The following is a 16,800-nucleotide window of genomic DNA, read 5'->3' on the forward strand; positions in this document are numbered from 1 at the left end:
TGTATTATTGTCACCACAAAAGCTAACACAGTCTCAGGCTGTAGGCATGGTGGAATGGTTGTTTTCCACAAATCTCTCCAATACTTCAAGAAAAAAAAGGTACCAAAGATAGAGTAACTCAAGCTGAATCCACATCAGCACCACAGAAGGTAAAACAACATGAAATCACATCAGATGATTATAAAACTCATAGCCCCAAACTTATGCCTGGTAAAGAAAAGGAAACGATACAACTAAAGACCACTATCATGGTGGGGAGGTATATACATGTATGGCAAGAGAAAGCTCATGGGTTTTGTCTGAACAGAAAAATTTACACATTAGAAAACCACTTTTTCCAAGAAAAAATCGTACCTCTCACATCTTCATTACACCTCAGGAGAGGAGAGGCATGATTCCCCATGGGCCAGCAGCACCCGGGTTGCAAAGGGAGGAAGGGGAATAAAACCAGAGATATGATAACTTGACCTTAGGAGTTTTTAATGATTATAGTCAGGCCAGGGGTGGAGTGGGACAGCTTGACCCTGGACACAAGAGTGAATCCCACAAAGTGGCACTGCTTGTATTTAACATTGCTTCCTTCATTAACTGATATTTCTAAGGAAGGAAAGATAGTGTCTTTCTCCACCCCACACCCAAAATTACTCTGTATCTAGCTTGTTTATACCTGAACACGTGTATATTGTCTCCTTTGCTAGGATGTAAGCACTTTGACAGAAGGGATCATTTATGCTTTTTATCCTCAATGTCTAACACCTGGGATGAAATTAATAAATACTTGTTGGATGGTTGACTAAAAATATATAAATGTAGTAATAGAAATATGAAGGAAAGTGCTCAGATTCTGTATTCCAGAAACTCTGCACTCATAAGGGATACATAGAACAAAGACATAATAAGAAATGGTACAGCCGGTAAATGTAAGAAGAAAAGTAAGAATAGACTAGAAATGAAGAACAAGGCAAAATAAATATTCTTGGAAAAAGGTACTGCAGAAGAATGTTACATATGTAACCCTGGCTTCAAGCTTGCAACTTCTGTATAAGACTCTCTCCATGGGTTAACAGAATGATGATGCAACACTGGGGACCTGCCTAAGATGTAGAGTTGGGGCAACAGCTTGGGAGAAGAGATGCATTCTTCTACCTTCCTGCTTTCAGAAAGAACATACCTTTGGGGAAAGTCTCTGAAGAGCAAGAAAAGACTTGGGGAAGGGTTATATGCAGGGCAAATATTGCTCCTCAACTGTGATTCCTTAGAGACTTTTGGGAATTTCCCCAAGAATGAGTTTAGGGACTCTCTTGGTTGAACTGAGGTACCCTGTTCCTACTGAGAGAGTTCATTCACTTGGTATTTTCTTTTTTTTAAATAGTATTTTCTTTTTCCCCCAATTATATGTAAAGACAATTTTTAGCATTAATTTTACAAGATTTTGAGTTTAATTTTACCAAATTTTCCTCCTTCTCTCCCCTCCCCCTTCCTAAATTGGTAAGCAATTTGATATCGGTTATTCTGTACAATAATGTAAAACATCTTTCCATATTAGTCACAGTTGTGAAAGAAAAAAACAAACTGAAAGGGAAAAAAAACACAAAAAATAAAATAAGTGGAAAAAGGGTACTTAGATCATCATTCAGAGTCCATCAGTTTTTTATCTGGATGTGGATAGCATTTTCCATCACAAATTCTTTGTAATTGTCTTGGATCATTGTGTTGTTGAGAAGAACTAAGTCATTCATAGTTGATTATCACACAATGTTGCTGTTACTGTGTGCAATGTTTTTCTGGTTCTACTCATTTAACTTTGCATCAGTTCTCACAAGTCTTTCCAGATTTTTCTGAAATCTGCCAGCTCACCATTTCTTATTGCACAACAGTATTCCATTACATTCACATGCCACAAATTGTTCAGCCATTCCCCAGTTGATGGGCATCCCCTCACACTTGGTATTTCTTTTTCTTTTCTTTTCTTCCTTTTTTTTTTTTAAGGAAATTGGGGTTAAGTGGCTTGCCCAGGGTCACACAGCTAGTAAGTGTCAAGTGTTTGGTATGAGGCCAGATTTGAACTCAGGTCCTCCTGACTTCAGAGCCGGTGCTCTATCCACTGTGCCACCTAGCTGTCCCCACACTTTTTATTTCTAACCTGCTTGGACAAAAGGGTTTTTATCTGCTCTTCACTACTTGGGGTAGTCTTTTCTATAACCAACATTTGGCTTCGAATGGGTTAAACTCCAGATACAAGCTTGGAGTACCCCTCCCTCTTTAAGGGATAACAACCAAGAAAGTGGATTGAACCTAAGAATGAACCATTCTCCAAATGTTAAGTTTGCTTTATTTAGTCATTTTTCAGTCCTGTCTAACTCTCCATGACTCCATTTGGGTTTTTCTTTGAAAAAATACTAGAGTGGTTTGCCATTTCCTTCTCTAGCTCATTTTACAGGTGAAGAAACTGAGGCAAACAGGGTGAAGTGACTTGCCCAGGGTCACACAGCTGTGAAGTGCCTGAGACCAGATTTGAACTAAGGAAAGTCCAGAGCTCTGTGCAACATGGCACCACCTAGGGGCCCCTATGTAAAGGTGCAGATAAATATAATTCTAGTTTGGTACCCCTCTCTTAGGGGAGCTGAATGGTCAGGATCAAGACCTTCTTTCTACTCCCCTCCAAGCAGGTGTGAGCAGCATTCTCAAGTTAACTATCAAAGCTTTCCTACTATCCACATTCCAACAAACCCATTTGGACCTACACATAACCTACATGGGCAACCAATACATGTATACACATTCCCTACACAAGAAACATCCAAAAATAAAACCACATATGTGAATGTAGTGGAATACTATTGTTCCATAAGAAATGATGAGCAGGTAGATTTCAGAATAACTTGGAAAGACAAGAATCAATGCTGAATGAAATGAGTGGAACAAGGAGAGCATTGTGTTCAGTAACAGCAACACTGTGCAACGACCAACTTTGATAGACCTAGCTCTTCTCAGCAATGCAATGATCTAAGACAGAGATGGGAAACCTGCAGCCTCGAGGCATAGGTGGCCCTCTAGGTCCTCAAGTTCGGCGCTTTGACTGAATCCAAACTTCGCAGAACAAATCCCCTTAATGAAAGGATTTGTTCTGGAAAACTTGTTCTGGACTCAGTCAAAAGGCCCTACCTGAGGACCTAGAAGGCCACATGTGGCTTGGAGGCCACAGATTCCCCACCCCTGGTCTGGATAGAGTTATCATGCCCCCACCCACCTCCACCCCAAGTCTTCTCTTCTCTGGGCTAAGTAGCTCCAATTCCTTCAGCTAATCATCAGATTACAGAGTCAAGGCCCTTCTTCATCCTGATTTCCTTCTTCTGTATACCCATAAGGTCATCAATATCAGTCCTAAACTGAAGTCCCCAGAAATGAACACAATAGTGCAGATGTAGTCTGACCCGAGCAGAGAACTAACGGTTTAATGCTCCTTGTTTCTGTAAATTCTGCCCCTCTCAATGTAGCCCAAGATGGCATTTGCTTTTGTGGCTGCCACACCCCACATTGCATGACTTACCAGAGTTTGTGGTCCACTAATAACCCTGGCCCAGAGGCTTTCAAGCTTCTAAACCTATCTCTCCCTTCCTGAATTTGTGAAACTAATATGTGAACCATTGTATGATTTTATATTTATCCTTATTGATTTCCTTCTTATTAGATTCAGCTCAATGAGTAATACAAAGAATAAATGAATGAAAAGGCATTCAGTAAGTACTTACTATGTTCCAAGCACTATGCTAAGCACCGGAATCAGGACAGCTCCTGCCTTCAAGAAGCTTACATTTTGATATAATGCACATAGGGGAATTGGGGTCTGGGAAGGGAGCTTTAGCCTACACAGTCACAGAGATGGTGAGTGGAGCCATTGAGGAATAGATTGAAACAATCTTTCTAGTAGCAAGGGCAGTTTTGATTTGATTATGGTTCCAGAGCTGGAAATCAAGGTGGGAGCATATGCATGATAGGAGACAAGGAGATGTCTGGAGTCTAAAGTGAAATAGGGCTGGGCTGGCTAGGTAGAGTGGACCATGTGGGATACTCAGTGATCAAGAAAGGGCCAGTGGAAGGTCAGGAGTTCCAGTGCTGAAGGGCTTAAGTCTCCTAACCCAAGTCTTTTGTCCAGAGGGTGTGGTGGCAAGCAGGGAACCTTCCATGATGCTTCTGAATCCTGACTCTGTCACCTAGTGTATTTACTCTTCTTCTCACCTTTTTGTCCTCTGCAAATGGGATGACCAGCACACTATCTCTATGTCTAAACAAATCATTGATAAAAATGTTAATAGCATAAAGCCAAGCCCTGTGGCACCCTAATGTAGACCTCCTTCTATGATGACATAGAACTCTTCTTTTCTTTTTTTTTATTAATTTATTTTGATTTATCAATAATCACTTCCATATGCTTTTGAGTTTAAAATTTTTCTCCCCCTTCCTCCCCACCACCCTCCCCAAGATGGTGCACAATCTGATATGGGCTATATATTTACATTCATATTAAACATATTTTCACATTAGTGATGTTGTAAGTAAAAATTAAAACCAATAGGAGGAACCATCAGAAAGAGGAAACAAAACTCAACAGAAGAGGGAAAAAAATAGCAATTCAACTTCCATAGTTATTTCTTTGGGTGTGGATAGCATTTTCCATCACAAGGCCTCTGGAGGTGTCTTAGATCCTTGCATTGCCAGGAAGGGTTAAGTTTATCCATATTAGTCACCACTCAACGTGGCTGTTATTGTGTACAACATTCTCTTGGTTCTGCTCACTTCACTCAGCATCAGACCATACAAGTCTTTCCAGGTTTTTCTGAAATCAGCCTGTTCATCATTTCTTATAGCACAATAGTATTCCATCACATTCACATACCATAACTTGCTCAGCCATTCCCCAATTGATGGGCATCCTCTCAATTTCCAATTCTTTGCCACCACAAAAAGAGCTGCTATGAATATTTTTGTACATGTAGGTCCTTTTCCTATTTGTGTGATCTCTTTGGGATATAGCCCTAGAAGTGCTATTGCTGGGTCAAAGGATATGCACATTTTTATAGCCCTTTGGGCATAATTCCAAATTGCTCTCCAAAATGGTTGGATCATTTCAGAACTCCACCAACAATGCATTAGTGTTCCAGTTTTCCCACATCTTCTCCAACATTTATCATTTGCCTGTTTTGTCATGTTGGCCATTCTGATAGGTGTGATGTGGTACCTCAGAGTTGTTTTGATTTGCATTTCTCTAATCAGTAGTGATTTAGAGCATTTTTTCATATGACTATAGATGGCTTTAATTTCTTCATCTGAGAACTGTCTGTTCATATCCTTTGACCATTTATCAATTGGGGAATGGCTCGTATTCTTATAAATTTGACTTAATTCTTTATATATTTTAGAAATGAGGTCCTTATCAGAGAGACTGGTTGTAAAAATTCTTTCCCAATTTTCTACCTTCCTTCTAATCTTAGTTGCATTGGCTTTGTTTGTGCAAAAACTTTTCAATTTAATGTAATCAAAATTATCTATTTTGCTTTTTGTAATGTTCTCTATCTCCTGTTTGGTCATGAATTCTTCTGTTCTCCATAGGTCTGACAGGTAAACTATTCCTTGCTCTCCCAGTTTGCTTATAGTATAAGCCTTTATATCTAAATCATGAACCCATTTTGACTTTATTTTGGTATATGGTGTGAGATGTTGGTCTATGCCTAGTTTCTGCCATACTCTTTTCTAGTTTTCCCAGCAGTTTTTTTTCAAAGAGTGGGTTCTTATCCCAGAAGCTGGGGTCTTTGGGTTTATCAAATAATAGATTACTATAGTCATTGACTACTATGTCTTGCATACTTAACCTATTCCACTGATCCACCAATCTATTTCTTAGCTACTACCAAGCAGTTTTGATGATTACTGCTTTATACTACAATTTAAGATCTGGAATGGCTAGGCCACCTTCCCCTGCATTTCTTTTCATTAGTTCTCTTGATATTCTGGACCTTTTGTTCTTCAAAATGAATCTTGTTATTATTTTTTCTAACTCTATAAAATAATTTTTGGTAGTTTGATTGGTATGGCATTGAATAATTAGCTTAGGTAGAATGATGACATAGAACTCTTGATGACTCTGAGTCCGACCATTCAATCAGTGCTGAATGCATCTAATTGTATCGTTGATCTAATACATCAATAACTCCATCTTCTCCCCAAGAAAAGCACGAGATATTTGATGCAAGCTTTGCTAAAATCTAAACAACTCATAGCTATAGGATTTCCCTCCTCTACCAGTTTGGTGACCCTCTACAGTCAGCCTGTTCCTGATGAAGTCACACTGGCACCTATAGGTCACTGACCTGAGCTCCTTGTTCCTTCAATATTGATCCAGGCTTTTGGAAATTAGAACGGAAGCTCCTTGAAGGCTTTTGCCTCTTTCTAAACCCAACACTCAGCAAAGTGTCTGGATCATCACAAATGCTTAAAAAGTACTTTCTGATTTATTGACTGAAAAGGGAATATTTATCAGAAATATTCATATTATGAATTATCCATTAACTAGCCCTCACCTCAATCTGAAAAATGTCCTTCTCTCTATCAAGAAATCTCATTTGTAAGACACTGGCAATTGACTTTTCAGTGGCCATATGGTTTGTTAAAAGGAGTAAAGCAAAATTGCTACAAAACAATCAAGTGCTCCCCTCTCCTGGAGCATCATGCCCCCCACCCTCCCCTTGTACTTGTAGGTCATGGACAAGATTAAAGGAACATATTGGGTGTTTGGGATCCACCTGGATAGTCTCTGTAAACAGTGAGAAATGAGGAAGGACTTAGAGGCAGAGTCGTTTGGTTCCAAGGTCTCTGGCAGATCTGGCCAGGCTCTCAGCTGCTCTTCCAGGTGACAGAGGTTCTTCTCCCTGCCTTTCACAAATCATTTTTCCCCCTTTCATTGAATATCACTGTAACTTCAGGCCCACGTGAGGGGACCATAGAGCATCTGCATACATATTCGTTTTCCCTAGCCCTTCTTTCATACTAAACTCCCAGTTTCCTAGTACTGCTACTCATCTCTGGCTACCCTCTTTAACCCAGGTCAGAATAGATCAATAGATAGTTATCAGTCCATTCCTAATTAATTTGACAAAGTCCTGGAGCTTCTCAGACAGCTCACCTTGAAGCCAGTGTCTTTAGTTTGTGTGAGGGATATTATCTCATCAACAAGTCCTCTCCTGGCAAATGCAGTAGGTTTCTGGTGGCTCCTGTTTGCCTGGCATTGTTAACAGAATTTTACTGAACCAGTCTCTAACCTGAGAATGATGAAACAGCAGGCCAGAGACAAAGTGCCAGTAATCAGGTAGCCATTTAATTAATTAGTTTCGTTATGAGGAACAGATTTGCAAATCAGGAATTCTCCCGATCAGAATTCAACCTTGCTGTATTGAAGGCAAAGATTATATACATAAATCACCAGTGGGAAGGGAAGGGGAAAGGTGGATTACTAATGATAGTTTCCGAGGGTCTGAGTGGTTTCTCACAACAAGCCCACAGTCCTGGTATCCTGAAGTTCTGTGAGAATGGTATTATTTCAGGTTCTTGTGGGTCATTACTTGGTGAGTCACAAGACCAGAGTTCTGTGACAGGAACAAGTTTTACAAGCTTTGATTCTCTTCACTTAAGGTACACGGGCTCAAGAATGCAGTGATTGTGAGAGCATTGTCAAGGGTTGGATTGATCTTTTCAAGCTGCATTGTAAGTCTGACTCCCAAACCATGAGAGGCAATTCTAAGAAATCTAATCTATTAGTATATTAATTACACATATCATATTGATTAACATGAAAATCGCAATTCCCGTCACGGTATCAAATGTCTTCAAAGCCTTGCAGATGAGCCTCAGCATGTGATACAAAGGAGTGTCTAAGTCTGCACTGAAGTAGATATGGTCTTCTCATTCCACCAGGCTCCAGGGGCACCTGAAGGCACCAACCAGACTGCTTCTTTCTGCCCTTTCTTGTCCTTTTCCACTATATACTCAGGAGGGAGATCTCTGGGATGAAGAATCTGTCACACATTTTGGATAATAAACATCAAAAACTAAAGTAAAAAAAAAGGTATTAGAAACTCTCTGGACAGGGTCAGCTAATGAGTGCTTTTATCTTTTGGAGTATCCTGGACTTTTGAGGTCACTGAGTCCAACCCCCTCATTTTAAGGATGAGAATACTGAGACCTAATGAGGTTAAGTGACATGCCTAAGCCCAATCAGATGGGAACCATCAGCTTCAGGATTTACCAGGTCCTCTGACTCCTGATGCAATTTTCTTTCCTCTGTGGCACTCTCTCCGTTCTGAAACCCTATGTGACCCTGGTGCTAAACAGAGGCTTTACAGAAATGGCATTTGTCACTAGCAGTTTTGGATGGCCTAAAACTGTAGTCAGCCTTTCCCTTTGCTGTTCAAAAGTCTTTTGCAGAAAATTCAGACACACTGATCTGCCCTCTAAGTAATCCATGTCACATGAGATGATGCAGAAATTTCTTAGGGTATTCACTCAGACTGTCAAATAGCCCAGTATATTTGGAGATTTAATTAGTCCAGGGAACTAGGGCTTGAATCATTGATATAGTGTCCTGGTCACTTAACACATACTCAGCTTGGAAGGTTTTCCCCTTACAGACTGATATTTTTGTGATGGTAAATTGGGCCATCTTTTTGTCTCAATTCTTATCTAACCCTGAGTCATTGAATGAGGGTTGCCTCAGACACACTGAGACCCGGGCAATATCTTTATTTAGAAAGGCAGACAGGGTGAAATGACTTGCTGTGGGTTACGAAGTTAGTAAGTATCTAACACTAGATTTGAACTTAGGTCTTTCTGACTCCAGGTTTAGCACTTTATCCACTGAGACACCCAGCAGTCTGTTTGCCTTTCTTTGTATCCGCAGCACTTAGCACAGTGCTTTGAACACGGTTACCTCTTAATAAATGTTTGGCTTGACTTGACTTTCCATTTGAGGATGTGGAGTACTGGAGATACTGACCTCAGTTTAGGGGCAATAAACCTTAAGAATAAAAAGGGGTTTCTGACCATACCCGAGAGACTCAGAGCAGATGATCAAGGACAAGGCTGTTCAGAGAAGAGTTCAGAAGAGAAGCAGTTAACAAACAAGTGCTAACAGAACAGTTCAAAAGACAGAGCTAACCTCAGCTGAGGCTTCTGTGCATTCTGAGCCAGTTGGACTGAAGAGCATCAACACCCCTTGCTAATAAAATGGACAGAGTGCTAAGGAACGCTTCACAGTTGTACCTGTAAGAATGCTGGCTGAGAGAACTGTAGCCCTTCTTATCAAGGCAAAATTTCCTAATCACAGCACCTCCAGGAGCTCCAATAGATTGAAGACAGTATAAGAGATGGCACTAAAGAGGTTGGCAAAGTAGGAGGCTTAAGAAGAGCAAGAGAAAGCTACAGTATCCTTTTCAGGGGACAGGCTTACTAACCACAGCATTCTTAGTGGATGGTGGACAAAGTGTTAGGCGACTAGAACTGAAGATCGACTTGATCAGAGACCTGACGACAAGCAGGGAGTCATGGAGAGAAATGCCAGTACAAAATAACTAAGACGAGACATTGTGGGGTGGAGGGAAGAGGTCCAGCAAAGGGCAGCACAGTGACCATAGGCTTCTTGGCTTCCCTGGCTTCCTTCAAGTCCCAGCTAAAATCTCCCCTTTTACAGGAAGCCTTTCCCGATACCCCTTAATGTTAGTGCTTCCCATCTGTTAACATCTCCAATTTCCATATCTTGTTTGTACATAGTTGTCTGCATGTAGTCTCCCCATTAGACCGTGAGTTCCTTGAGAGCAGGGGCTATCTTTTGTACCCTCAGTGCTTAACAAAATGCCTGGCACATAACAGGTGCTTAATAAATGTTGACCTACTGATAGTAAAGAAATTTGTTTGAGGGTCATAAATTACTCCTTCATGTGACCTGGTTACATGTCCCCCTTCATTGAGGTGCCCTGGTCACATTCACCTATATGTGCTGCCCTATACCTCATTTCTTTCTAGATCTACTCATCCCTCTGAATGGGTCTGTATCTGTGGGAGAGAGAGCTGAAGGTTTACTAGCTCCCTTGGGAAATAGTGAGTTTGCCATCATTGAGGGGTATTCAAGTCCAGGCTGCATGGCCAGTTATCAGGTGTAATGTAAAGATTTGACTTCAAGTCTGGGTTCAACTCAAGGCCTCTGAGGTCCCTTCCAGACCTGGGATTTTGAGAAGGAATAAAAGATGTAGCATTGTACCTCCTTTGGGGAATTCAGTACCTGTTAAATTCCTACTGTGTACAAGGCACTGTGGACAAAGTGGCCTGGGGCCTGGGATTTTATTGGTACAGGGAACCTCCAGGTGAGAAAAGTACCAAAGCAGGCCAGAACCTTCTTTGCAATTTAGTCTTGAAGAGTTGTTCAGAGCATTGAGAAGTAAATGACTTGCCCAGTGTCACACAGCCAGGATGTGTCAGAGATTAGGCTTGAGAATCTAGGTCTCTCTGGCTAGCCACTACTCCAAGCTTCCTCTCAATTCCACACAAGCTCATTGGAGGACCAGGAAAAAATTAACAGTTAGGGAGTGGAGGGGAACAAAAAAAAAAAAAGGCTTCGGGAGGTGGCCCCTTTAGGAATGAAGGGGGAGGGACACTCCTGCTGTCTCTGTGACGTCTCTAGACCCCTTGTGACCTCGGCTCAGTCGGGGGTCGGGGTAGCGCCCTTTTCCTGCGCTCCCTCAGCACACAGCCCTCAGTCGTCAGTACCTGCGCACTGAGTCGGGTCTGAGGGAGCAAAGGCTTAGGGGCAGAAGCCGACTGGGTCCTAGAGAAAGCGGAGTGAGGCAGTGACAGGGTACGCAGGCAGCAGCGGAGATCCTCGAAGGGGGACTGGCTGGGGGCCCGGACTGGTAGATTCAATAAGTGGGTCTCTGAAGGGGCTTCTGTGGAATGGGACGCTTGGATCCCCGAGGGCAAGAGCTGGTGGCTGGGGAGCCTGGGTCCTGGAGGGTGGTGGGACAGACAGAGGTGGTGCCCAGGTCTTTGAGGATCTGGACTGTAGGTGGCACCAGGGAAAGACTATGCCCGGATCTGGGAGGAAGCAGGAGTGGCTAGATTCTGAGATTCTGAGAGGCTGGACGGCTGGTTCTCGGAGGATGGACGTTAAAGTTCCGGAACCCTTGCCCTGGCCTGCTCCGGTCCAGTTGGATTACACCGTTTTTAGGAACCTTCCCCCAAATACACCGCAGCCCCTAACTCTGACAGGGGACAGCGGCCGGGCTTTAGAAGCTCTGCTCATGGGCCCACGCGCGAGATCATCTCCAAGGGGGGTTTCCAGCAGGTTCTCGGGGGACCCCAGCTGGGGAGGGGAGTAGCTCGAGCCACAGAGGGGGCGTGACAGGGCACGAGACCGGACGGTTTGCGGGGGGCGTGGCAGTTCTCCCGGTTGGTAGCCTGCGTCTGTGAGGCGTCTCACAGTTGAGGGTACAAGGGTCAGGGGCCAGGGAGGGCCACCTAGTTGGGAAGGAGGAGGAGTCTCGCCTGGGGAGGGGCGGAGACCTGTCTTCAGAGGCGGGGCTTCCGACCTCCGCCCCCTCCCCCACTCAGGCCCCGCCCCGCCATGTGGCCGCAGCCCCTGCTGCTGCTGTTCCTGCTCTTGGCAACTACCCCCGAGGACCAAGCTGCACCCATCTCGGTCCTTGAGCATGCCCACGGACACAACCATGCCCCCGGGGGTCCCGACACTTCCGAGAGTCCGGAGATGGGTTCCATGGGCCTGCTGGGCATCCACAACCTCCTCCACAACCTAAACCGCCTCTTCTTTCGGGTAAGCAAAAAGGAGACTGAGGGGTGTGGAGTACAAAGTCTGCAAGGTGGATAGAGACTGGGCCAGGGGACGGTCAGGTAACAAGTACGGTGAAATGTTTCCGCTGCGATGACAGCGGGTCGGAGCGATAGAAAGTGAGGGCAGACGTGGGCACAAGGGGCAGAGGGATGACAAAGGCATAGATCTATAGGGATGGTGGGCAGGGATGAAAGGCAGGAATGAGGGAAAGGGGTGGGAAGTTGACAGGTGGCAGACAGAAGGATGAAAAACGAGGGGCAAAAGGATGGGGGAAATGCAAAGATGACTCAGCCATGGAGGAGAGGTAAAAGACAGGAGTGTAAAGATGAAGTATAAAGGAAAGGGGGGGGGGATGTTCAGAGAGAAGGAAAGGCAAGAAAGATGGGGACAAAGATGGGAGGACAGAGGGACCTAGGCTCAGACAGAGAATGGGGGAAAGATAGAGGATTGACTAGGGAAGGTGCAGAAAGATCAGAAGTTTGGAGGGACAGAATCAGAAAGAGGGAGGATGGGAGGAGGAACTCATGAGAGGGAGACTGAGGGGTTGGAGAAGGGGTAACCTCATCCCACTGAATTCCCTACGGTCTTTAATGAATTCTCTTCCACCGGCCCCTGGCTTCCTATCTTCCTCTTTTCTTGGCTGGGGCTCCCCCAGGACGATCTGTTTCGGAGCATGGACAGCTTCATGACACCTTCGGTGGACTTTAGGAACCTTCCCCCCAATTACCACAATGAAGACCAGAAACAACACCGCTTGAGTAATGGCACTATCTATAGCCACCACCAGATAGACAAGGTCAGCCTCTTTCCCCCTTCTCAGCCTCCCAACCCCACGTCCCTGCCCAGCCACCACTAGCCAGCCAACAATCTCTGCTCCTTTCCACTCTGGCCCAGTACCTCTGACACTCTGACTTTGATCCATGCCCAACACTGGTAATAGCTGATAAAGACATTTGATGGGCAGAAAAGGTGTTGGTAAAGGGAATGGGTTTCATTCTCTGCTTGCCGCCCCACCCCGATACTGTACACACAGGTGACTGATAATCGGACTGGAGATATGATGTTTTCGGAGAAGGTGGTGGCTGAAATTGAGCCTTCAGAAGGGAATGTGGAGGATGACTGGAAGGTCAGAGATGCTTTTGTTGCCCAGTAAATTTCAGTGTTGGACACTTGTGGCTTCTAAGGAGAGAGAATTGGGGGGGAGGACTGAAACGCTCTGTCTTGGTGGGGGGGGTGGGGCAAGACCTAGAAACAAGTTCATGCCGCTCTCCTGTTCATGCCTCTGTCTCCTGAGTAATCAGGGGTGAGACTGAAAGAAATGGAGTGAAGCAGGAGGGGAAAGGGTCAAGAGACCTCTTCCTGTGGAAGGGAAAAGTGAGATCAAGGCCAGACCTCCAAAAAGCCTAGTCCCTCCCTCTTCCCTTCCTTGCAGCTTGTGAATGCAGGGCCCCAGCCGGTAGGCCCAGGAGCAGTAGGTGGAGGTGGCAGAGGCAGAAATAAGAAGGAAGAATTTAGACGCCAGGGGTAGTGAGTTCACCATCCCAGGAAGTCTTTGAGCATAGTCTGTGTCCACTTTTCAAGATGATGTCTTGGGGGATTCCTGCTCAGGTAGAGAAGTCCCTTTCAGCTCAGAGGTCTTGTGGTTCTGTGGATTCTAGGAACCTGAAGATGAAGAAAATGAACCAGCCCAGCCTCTCCGCAGCAGCGGACTGAGCAGCCCCCATGTTGAAACCCAGCCCAGAGTGTCTTTCTGGATCGTCAGGCTGCCCCATCGGCTGGCCCGGGCCGACAGCCGGCCTGGGAACCGCTGGCTCAGTGAGAAGCGTCACAGGCTTCAGGCTATTCGGGATGGGCTTCGGGAGGGAGCCCACGAGGAAGCCCTCTTACGTGTCCACCCTGTGCCTCGCAGGGCCCGTTTTCTCTATCTCCTAAGGCCCCCTCGGCAGCTTTAGGCTACGGGGCTAGCCAAGAGGCAGGCTGAGGGCAGTAGCAGAGATGAGAGGTGAGGATGCCTGCAGGCATCAGCCCCTCAGCCCCCTTGGAAATAAATAAAAGTTCTATCTTCAGTGAAAACAGCGTCATGGCTGTCATCTCCAGCCTCCAGGCTCCGTCTTAGCAAGGCCCTGTCTCTTTCATCTCGCATCTCTTCTCTCCTGTCGCCGCAGCCTGGATTCCTGGGTAGCAATCAACAGACTTGGGTTCACATCTCACCAGTGCCTTGGGCTAGTCACTTCTCAAATTGTCAGTTTCCTCTTTGGTAACTTTAGCATAAGGAGATGAAAGTTTCCCCTGGGCCTGATGACACTGGAAACCAAATGTAGGATCTCGGAAGCTCCCTCTCAGTCGCTCCAGAAAACAAACAAACCTAAAAAATGACCCCAGGGTAGAGCTACTTGGTGGGTCACAGGACCCAGTCAAAACCACAGCTCACGATCTTCCACTGACTTGTTTAATTTTTCTAAAGTAAACACATTAGTTCAAAATAAAATACTTAAGAAAATGCAGGTAGGATCCATTCTCCCACAACCCACTACACCAGTGGTGAAAGATAACACAGAGAAGAGGTGAGATCACGGCTCATGAAGGAAAAGTGTTATTAGGGAACATACATAAAAAGGCACTTGCCCCAGGAACCCTTAGGGCCAGGGCCATTCTTAACCTGTGGCTTTGCAGGGCTGCCCATGTCCTCTTAGGATATAACACTCTCTGCTAGGTATCTCCTTTCTATATGCTCAGTTGTATGGTTGTATTCTTGAAGGGCGAGAGCTGAGCGCCTGACTGGTTCTCCTATCTTCAATGCAGTGGTTAGAAAGCCTCTCCTTGGCAGGGCAGGCTGAAATTTTTTTTTTTTTTTTTGATATATATAGCCCAGAGCCAGAGGCTATTTAAATCACCATACCTAGCTAAATAAAAGCTAGTGAGAGTGACCCCTTTCTAAAATCCTCTGTTCTTTAGAATGTCTATGTCTGGTGTTAATGTGGAGTTGTCTTAAATTGAAGGTTAGAAAATTCCTCCTTTCTAACCCAAAGGAACAAAAAGAAGGTAAGGTCATTTGCTTTCCATACTCCTGACCCAATAATGCATCTCCTTCCTGGGTAGCACAAAACTTCACTTGCCCTACCTACCTCACAAGGGTATTGGAGGAAGTGTTTTGCAAATCTTACAATGCATTAGAAATATGAATTATCTCCAGTCCCACTTCCTGCCCATTACAATCTATCATGCCTACTATCTCTTATCATTTGTGGTCTTATAGAATCTTCAGAGGATCGCCAGTAACCTTGGCTGTCTGCTGTGATGTCCCTAGGACGACCAACCCCTAGGCCTTGTGAAACATTTTTGCCCTTTCACAGAACAGTTGGTGTCCCATAAGAACAGTGGCATTACCTACTGGCATTAAAGGGTGTGGCTTGGAACAGCTGTTTAGGGTGCCATAACTGGCTTGGCCACCAGATGATGCTCAAAGCTAGCTTAGACAGCTCCCAACTGTGTGGGTGCAAAAAATACCTAGCAGTCTCACCTTCCCAGTCTTTTCTAGTGATTTCTGAGTGGACCATTATGTAGGGATATTCCAACAATCACTCACAAATTGCTTGACTCATGCCCCATCCAACTGGATCAACTCTTTGGTATGGTCCCAAAGAATTCACTCACTCAGCATATCGGCTAAAACACATTTATCCTGCAATGAAAACAAATACAAAGCTTAATGGTGAGCTCTGAAGGGATTCAGCATGCCATCTTCTAGTAAAGTTGAGTTTCCAATTCCCCCTCCCTCCAACCTTATTCTTGATCATATTGAAGTGGAAGACATACAGTGCCCTAAGGTTTAAGAGAATATTAATGTTGCTTTTCCAGTACTTTGTGAAACCCCAGTTTATTCTGTAACTTGAAAGTTGTCCTAAAGTCCTTTCCCCCTTATCTTGAACCCGTACCAAAAGGATTGCTTTTGTTTCCCTTAGTCTTAGGCTCCCCCTGGTCCTCTAATCTTTAACCTGCCATAAAGCATTCCCTTTGTCTCCCTTATCCCATGTCATGAGATTCTTTCTTGACCTGTCTTAAATCTTTAACCCCCATAAAACTTCTAAAATTATCTTGTAAGCAATCATCTTCCTCATCCTGTCCTTATAAAACTGTCCCTGTCCCTCTTTAAGTTGCTAGCCCTCTTTCCAGGGCTAGCCCGCTGCTTTTGCTTCAATAAAGCTCCCAATGGTTACGGAGAAGGTCTAAGGGAATTCTTTCACACCTGAACCAGCTCTCCCAACTCTAAACCTCAACAATATCTATTCACTTTTTCAGGGTAGGACGATAAGCCTCCCTGATCTAAACATCACAAGAGGAAGGGGAAATTACATCCCCACACTCCAACTTGCTTGTTGTTGCTTCTCTTGTAGAAATTATACCCAGCTCCTAGCTTACCACTAGGCCATCTTGGTCTCAGCTCCGCGTCCCAGCAGACCTTTGGATGCTTTGGGGAGCTGGCACCAAGGGGTTCTGAAAGTGCTGGGCCATCCCACCCAACCCCCACAGCTTCCTTCACCAAATCTGGTATGACCAACGGAACCAGAAGGCTGAGGGAAGATGGAGCTGCTCCATCTTTCTGTGGGCTTTTCCCACGTTTGGAGACCCCAGAATCAGAGCATGCGAAGAGAAGAGTGGATGGGGTAGGTCATGTAGGGAATTTTTGTTGAACTGTTGAAGCAAAGGCTGGGAAAACTCCATTTTTTCCTAAAGGGAGAGTCCCTGGAAATCAGAGACCCATTGGGTGGCTGGGAGTTACTTGAGCTGTTGGTTTAAAGGGGCATGGTGTTCCCACCGTGGGGATATGGGCCATTGTGAATGGGTCTGGGGGTGGGCGGTGAAAAACTGTGGGACCCCTCTATTCACGGAGCCGGGCAACTCTTGAGTTT

The 16,800-nt window shown here is 44.8% G+C and overlaps 1 protein-coding gene across 1 annotated transcript; it reads left to right on the forward strand.

Annotated features, from left to right (window-relative positions):
* Nucleotides 1–10,815: 10,815 nt before the first annotated feature.
* On the forward strand, nucleotides 10,816–13,922 carry DKKL1 (dickkopf like acrosomal protein 1). The gene is made up of 5 exons (XM_027860487.1): nucleotides 10,816–10,900; nucleotides 11,653–11,872; nucleotides 12,546–12,686; nucleotides 12,924–13,016; nucleotides 13,549–13,922. Exons 2-5 carry the CDS (start codon nucleotides 11,666–11,668, stop codon nucleotides 13,840–13,842), a joined length of 735 nt encoding a protein of 244 aa, XP_027716288.1. The 5' UTR covers nucleotides 10,816–10,900; nucleotides 11,653–11,665; the 3' UTR covers nucleotides 13,843–13,922.
* Nucleotides 13,923–16,800: the final 2,878 nt, after the last annotated feature.

This window comes from Vombatus ursinus, unplaced genomic scaffold (assembly GCF_900497805.2).
Source record: "Vombatus ursinus unplaced genomic scaffold, bare-nosed wombat genome assembly UNPS02014198.1, whole genome shotgun sequence".
In the NCBI taxonomy this organism is placed as follows: Eukaryota; Metazoa; Chordata; class Mammalia; order Diprotodontia; family Vombatidae; genus Vombatus; species Vombatus ursinus.

What these genes read in the sequence shown, in the direction of transcription:
- DKKL1 (XM_027860487.1), top strand. Translation starts at nt 11,666, where the DNA reads ATGTGGCCGCAGCCCCTGCTGCTGCTGTTCCTGCTCTTGGCAACTACC. An exon ending in TAAACCGCCTCTTCTTTCGG is followed by an intron (nt 11,873 to 12,545) that starts GTAAGCAAAAAG and finishes GGGCTCCCCCAG; the next exon opens with GACGATCTGTTTCGGAGCAT. An exon ending in ATGTGGAGGATGACTGGAAG is followed by an intron (nt 13,017 to 13,548) that starts GTCAGAGATGCT and finishes TGTGGATTCTAG; the next exon opens with GAACCTGAAGATGAAGAAAA.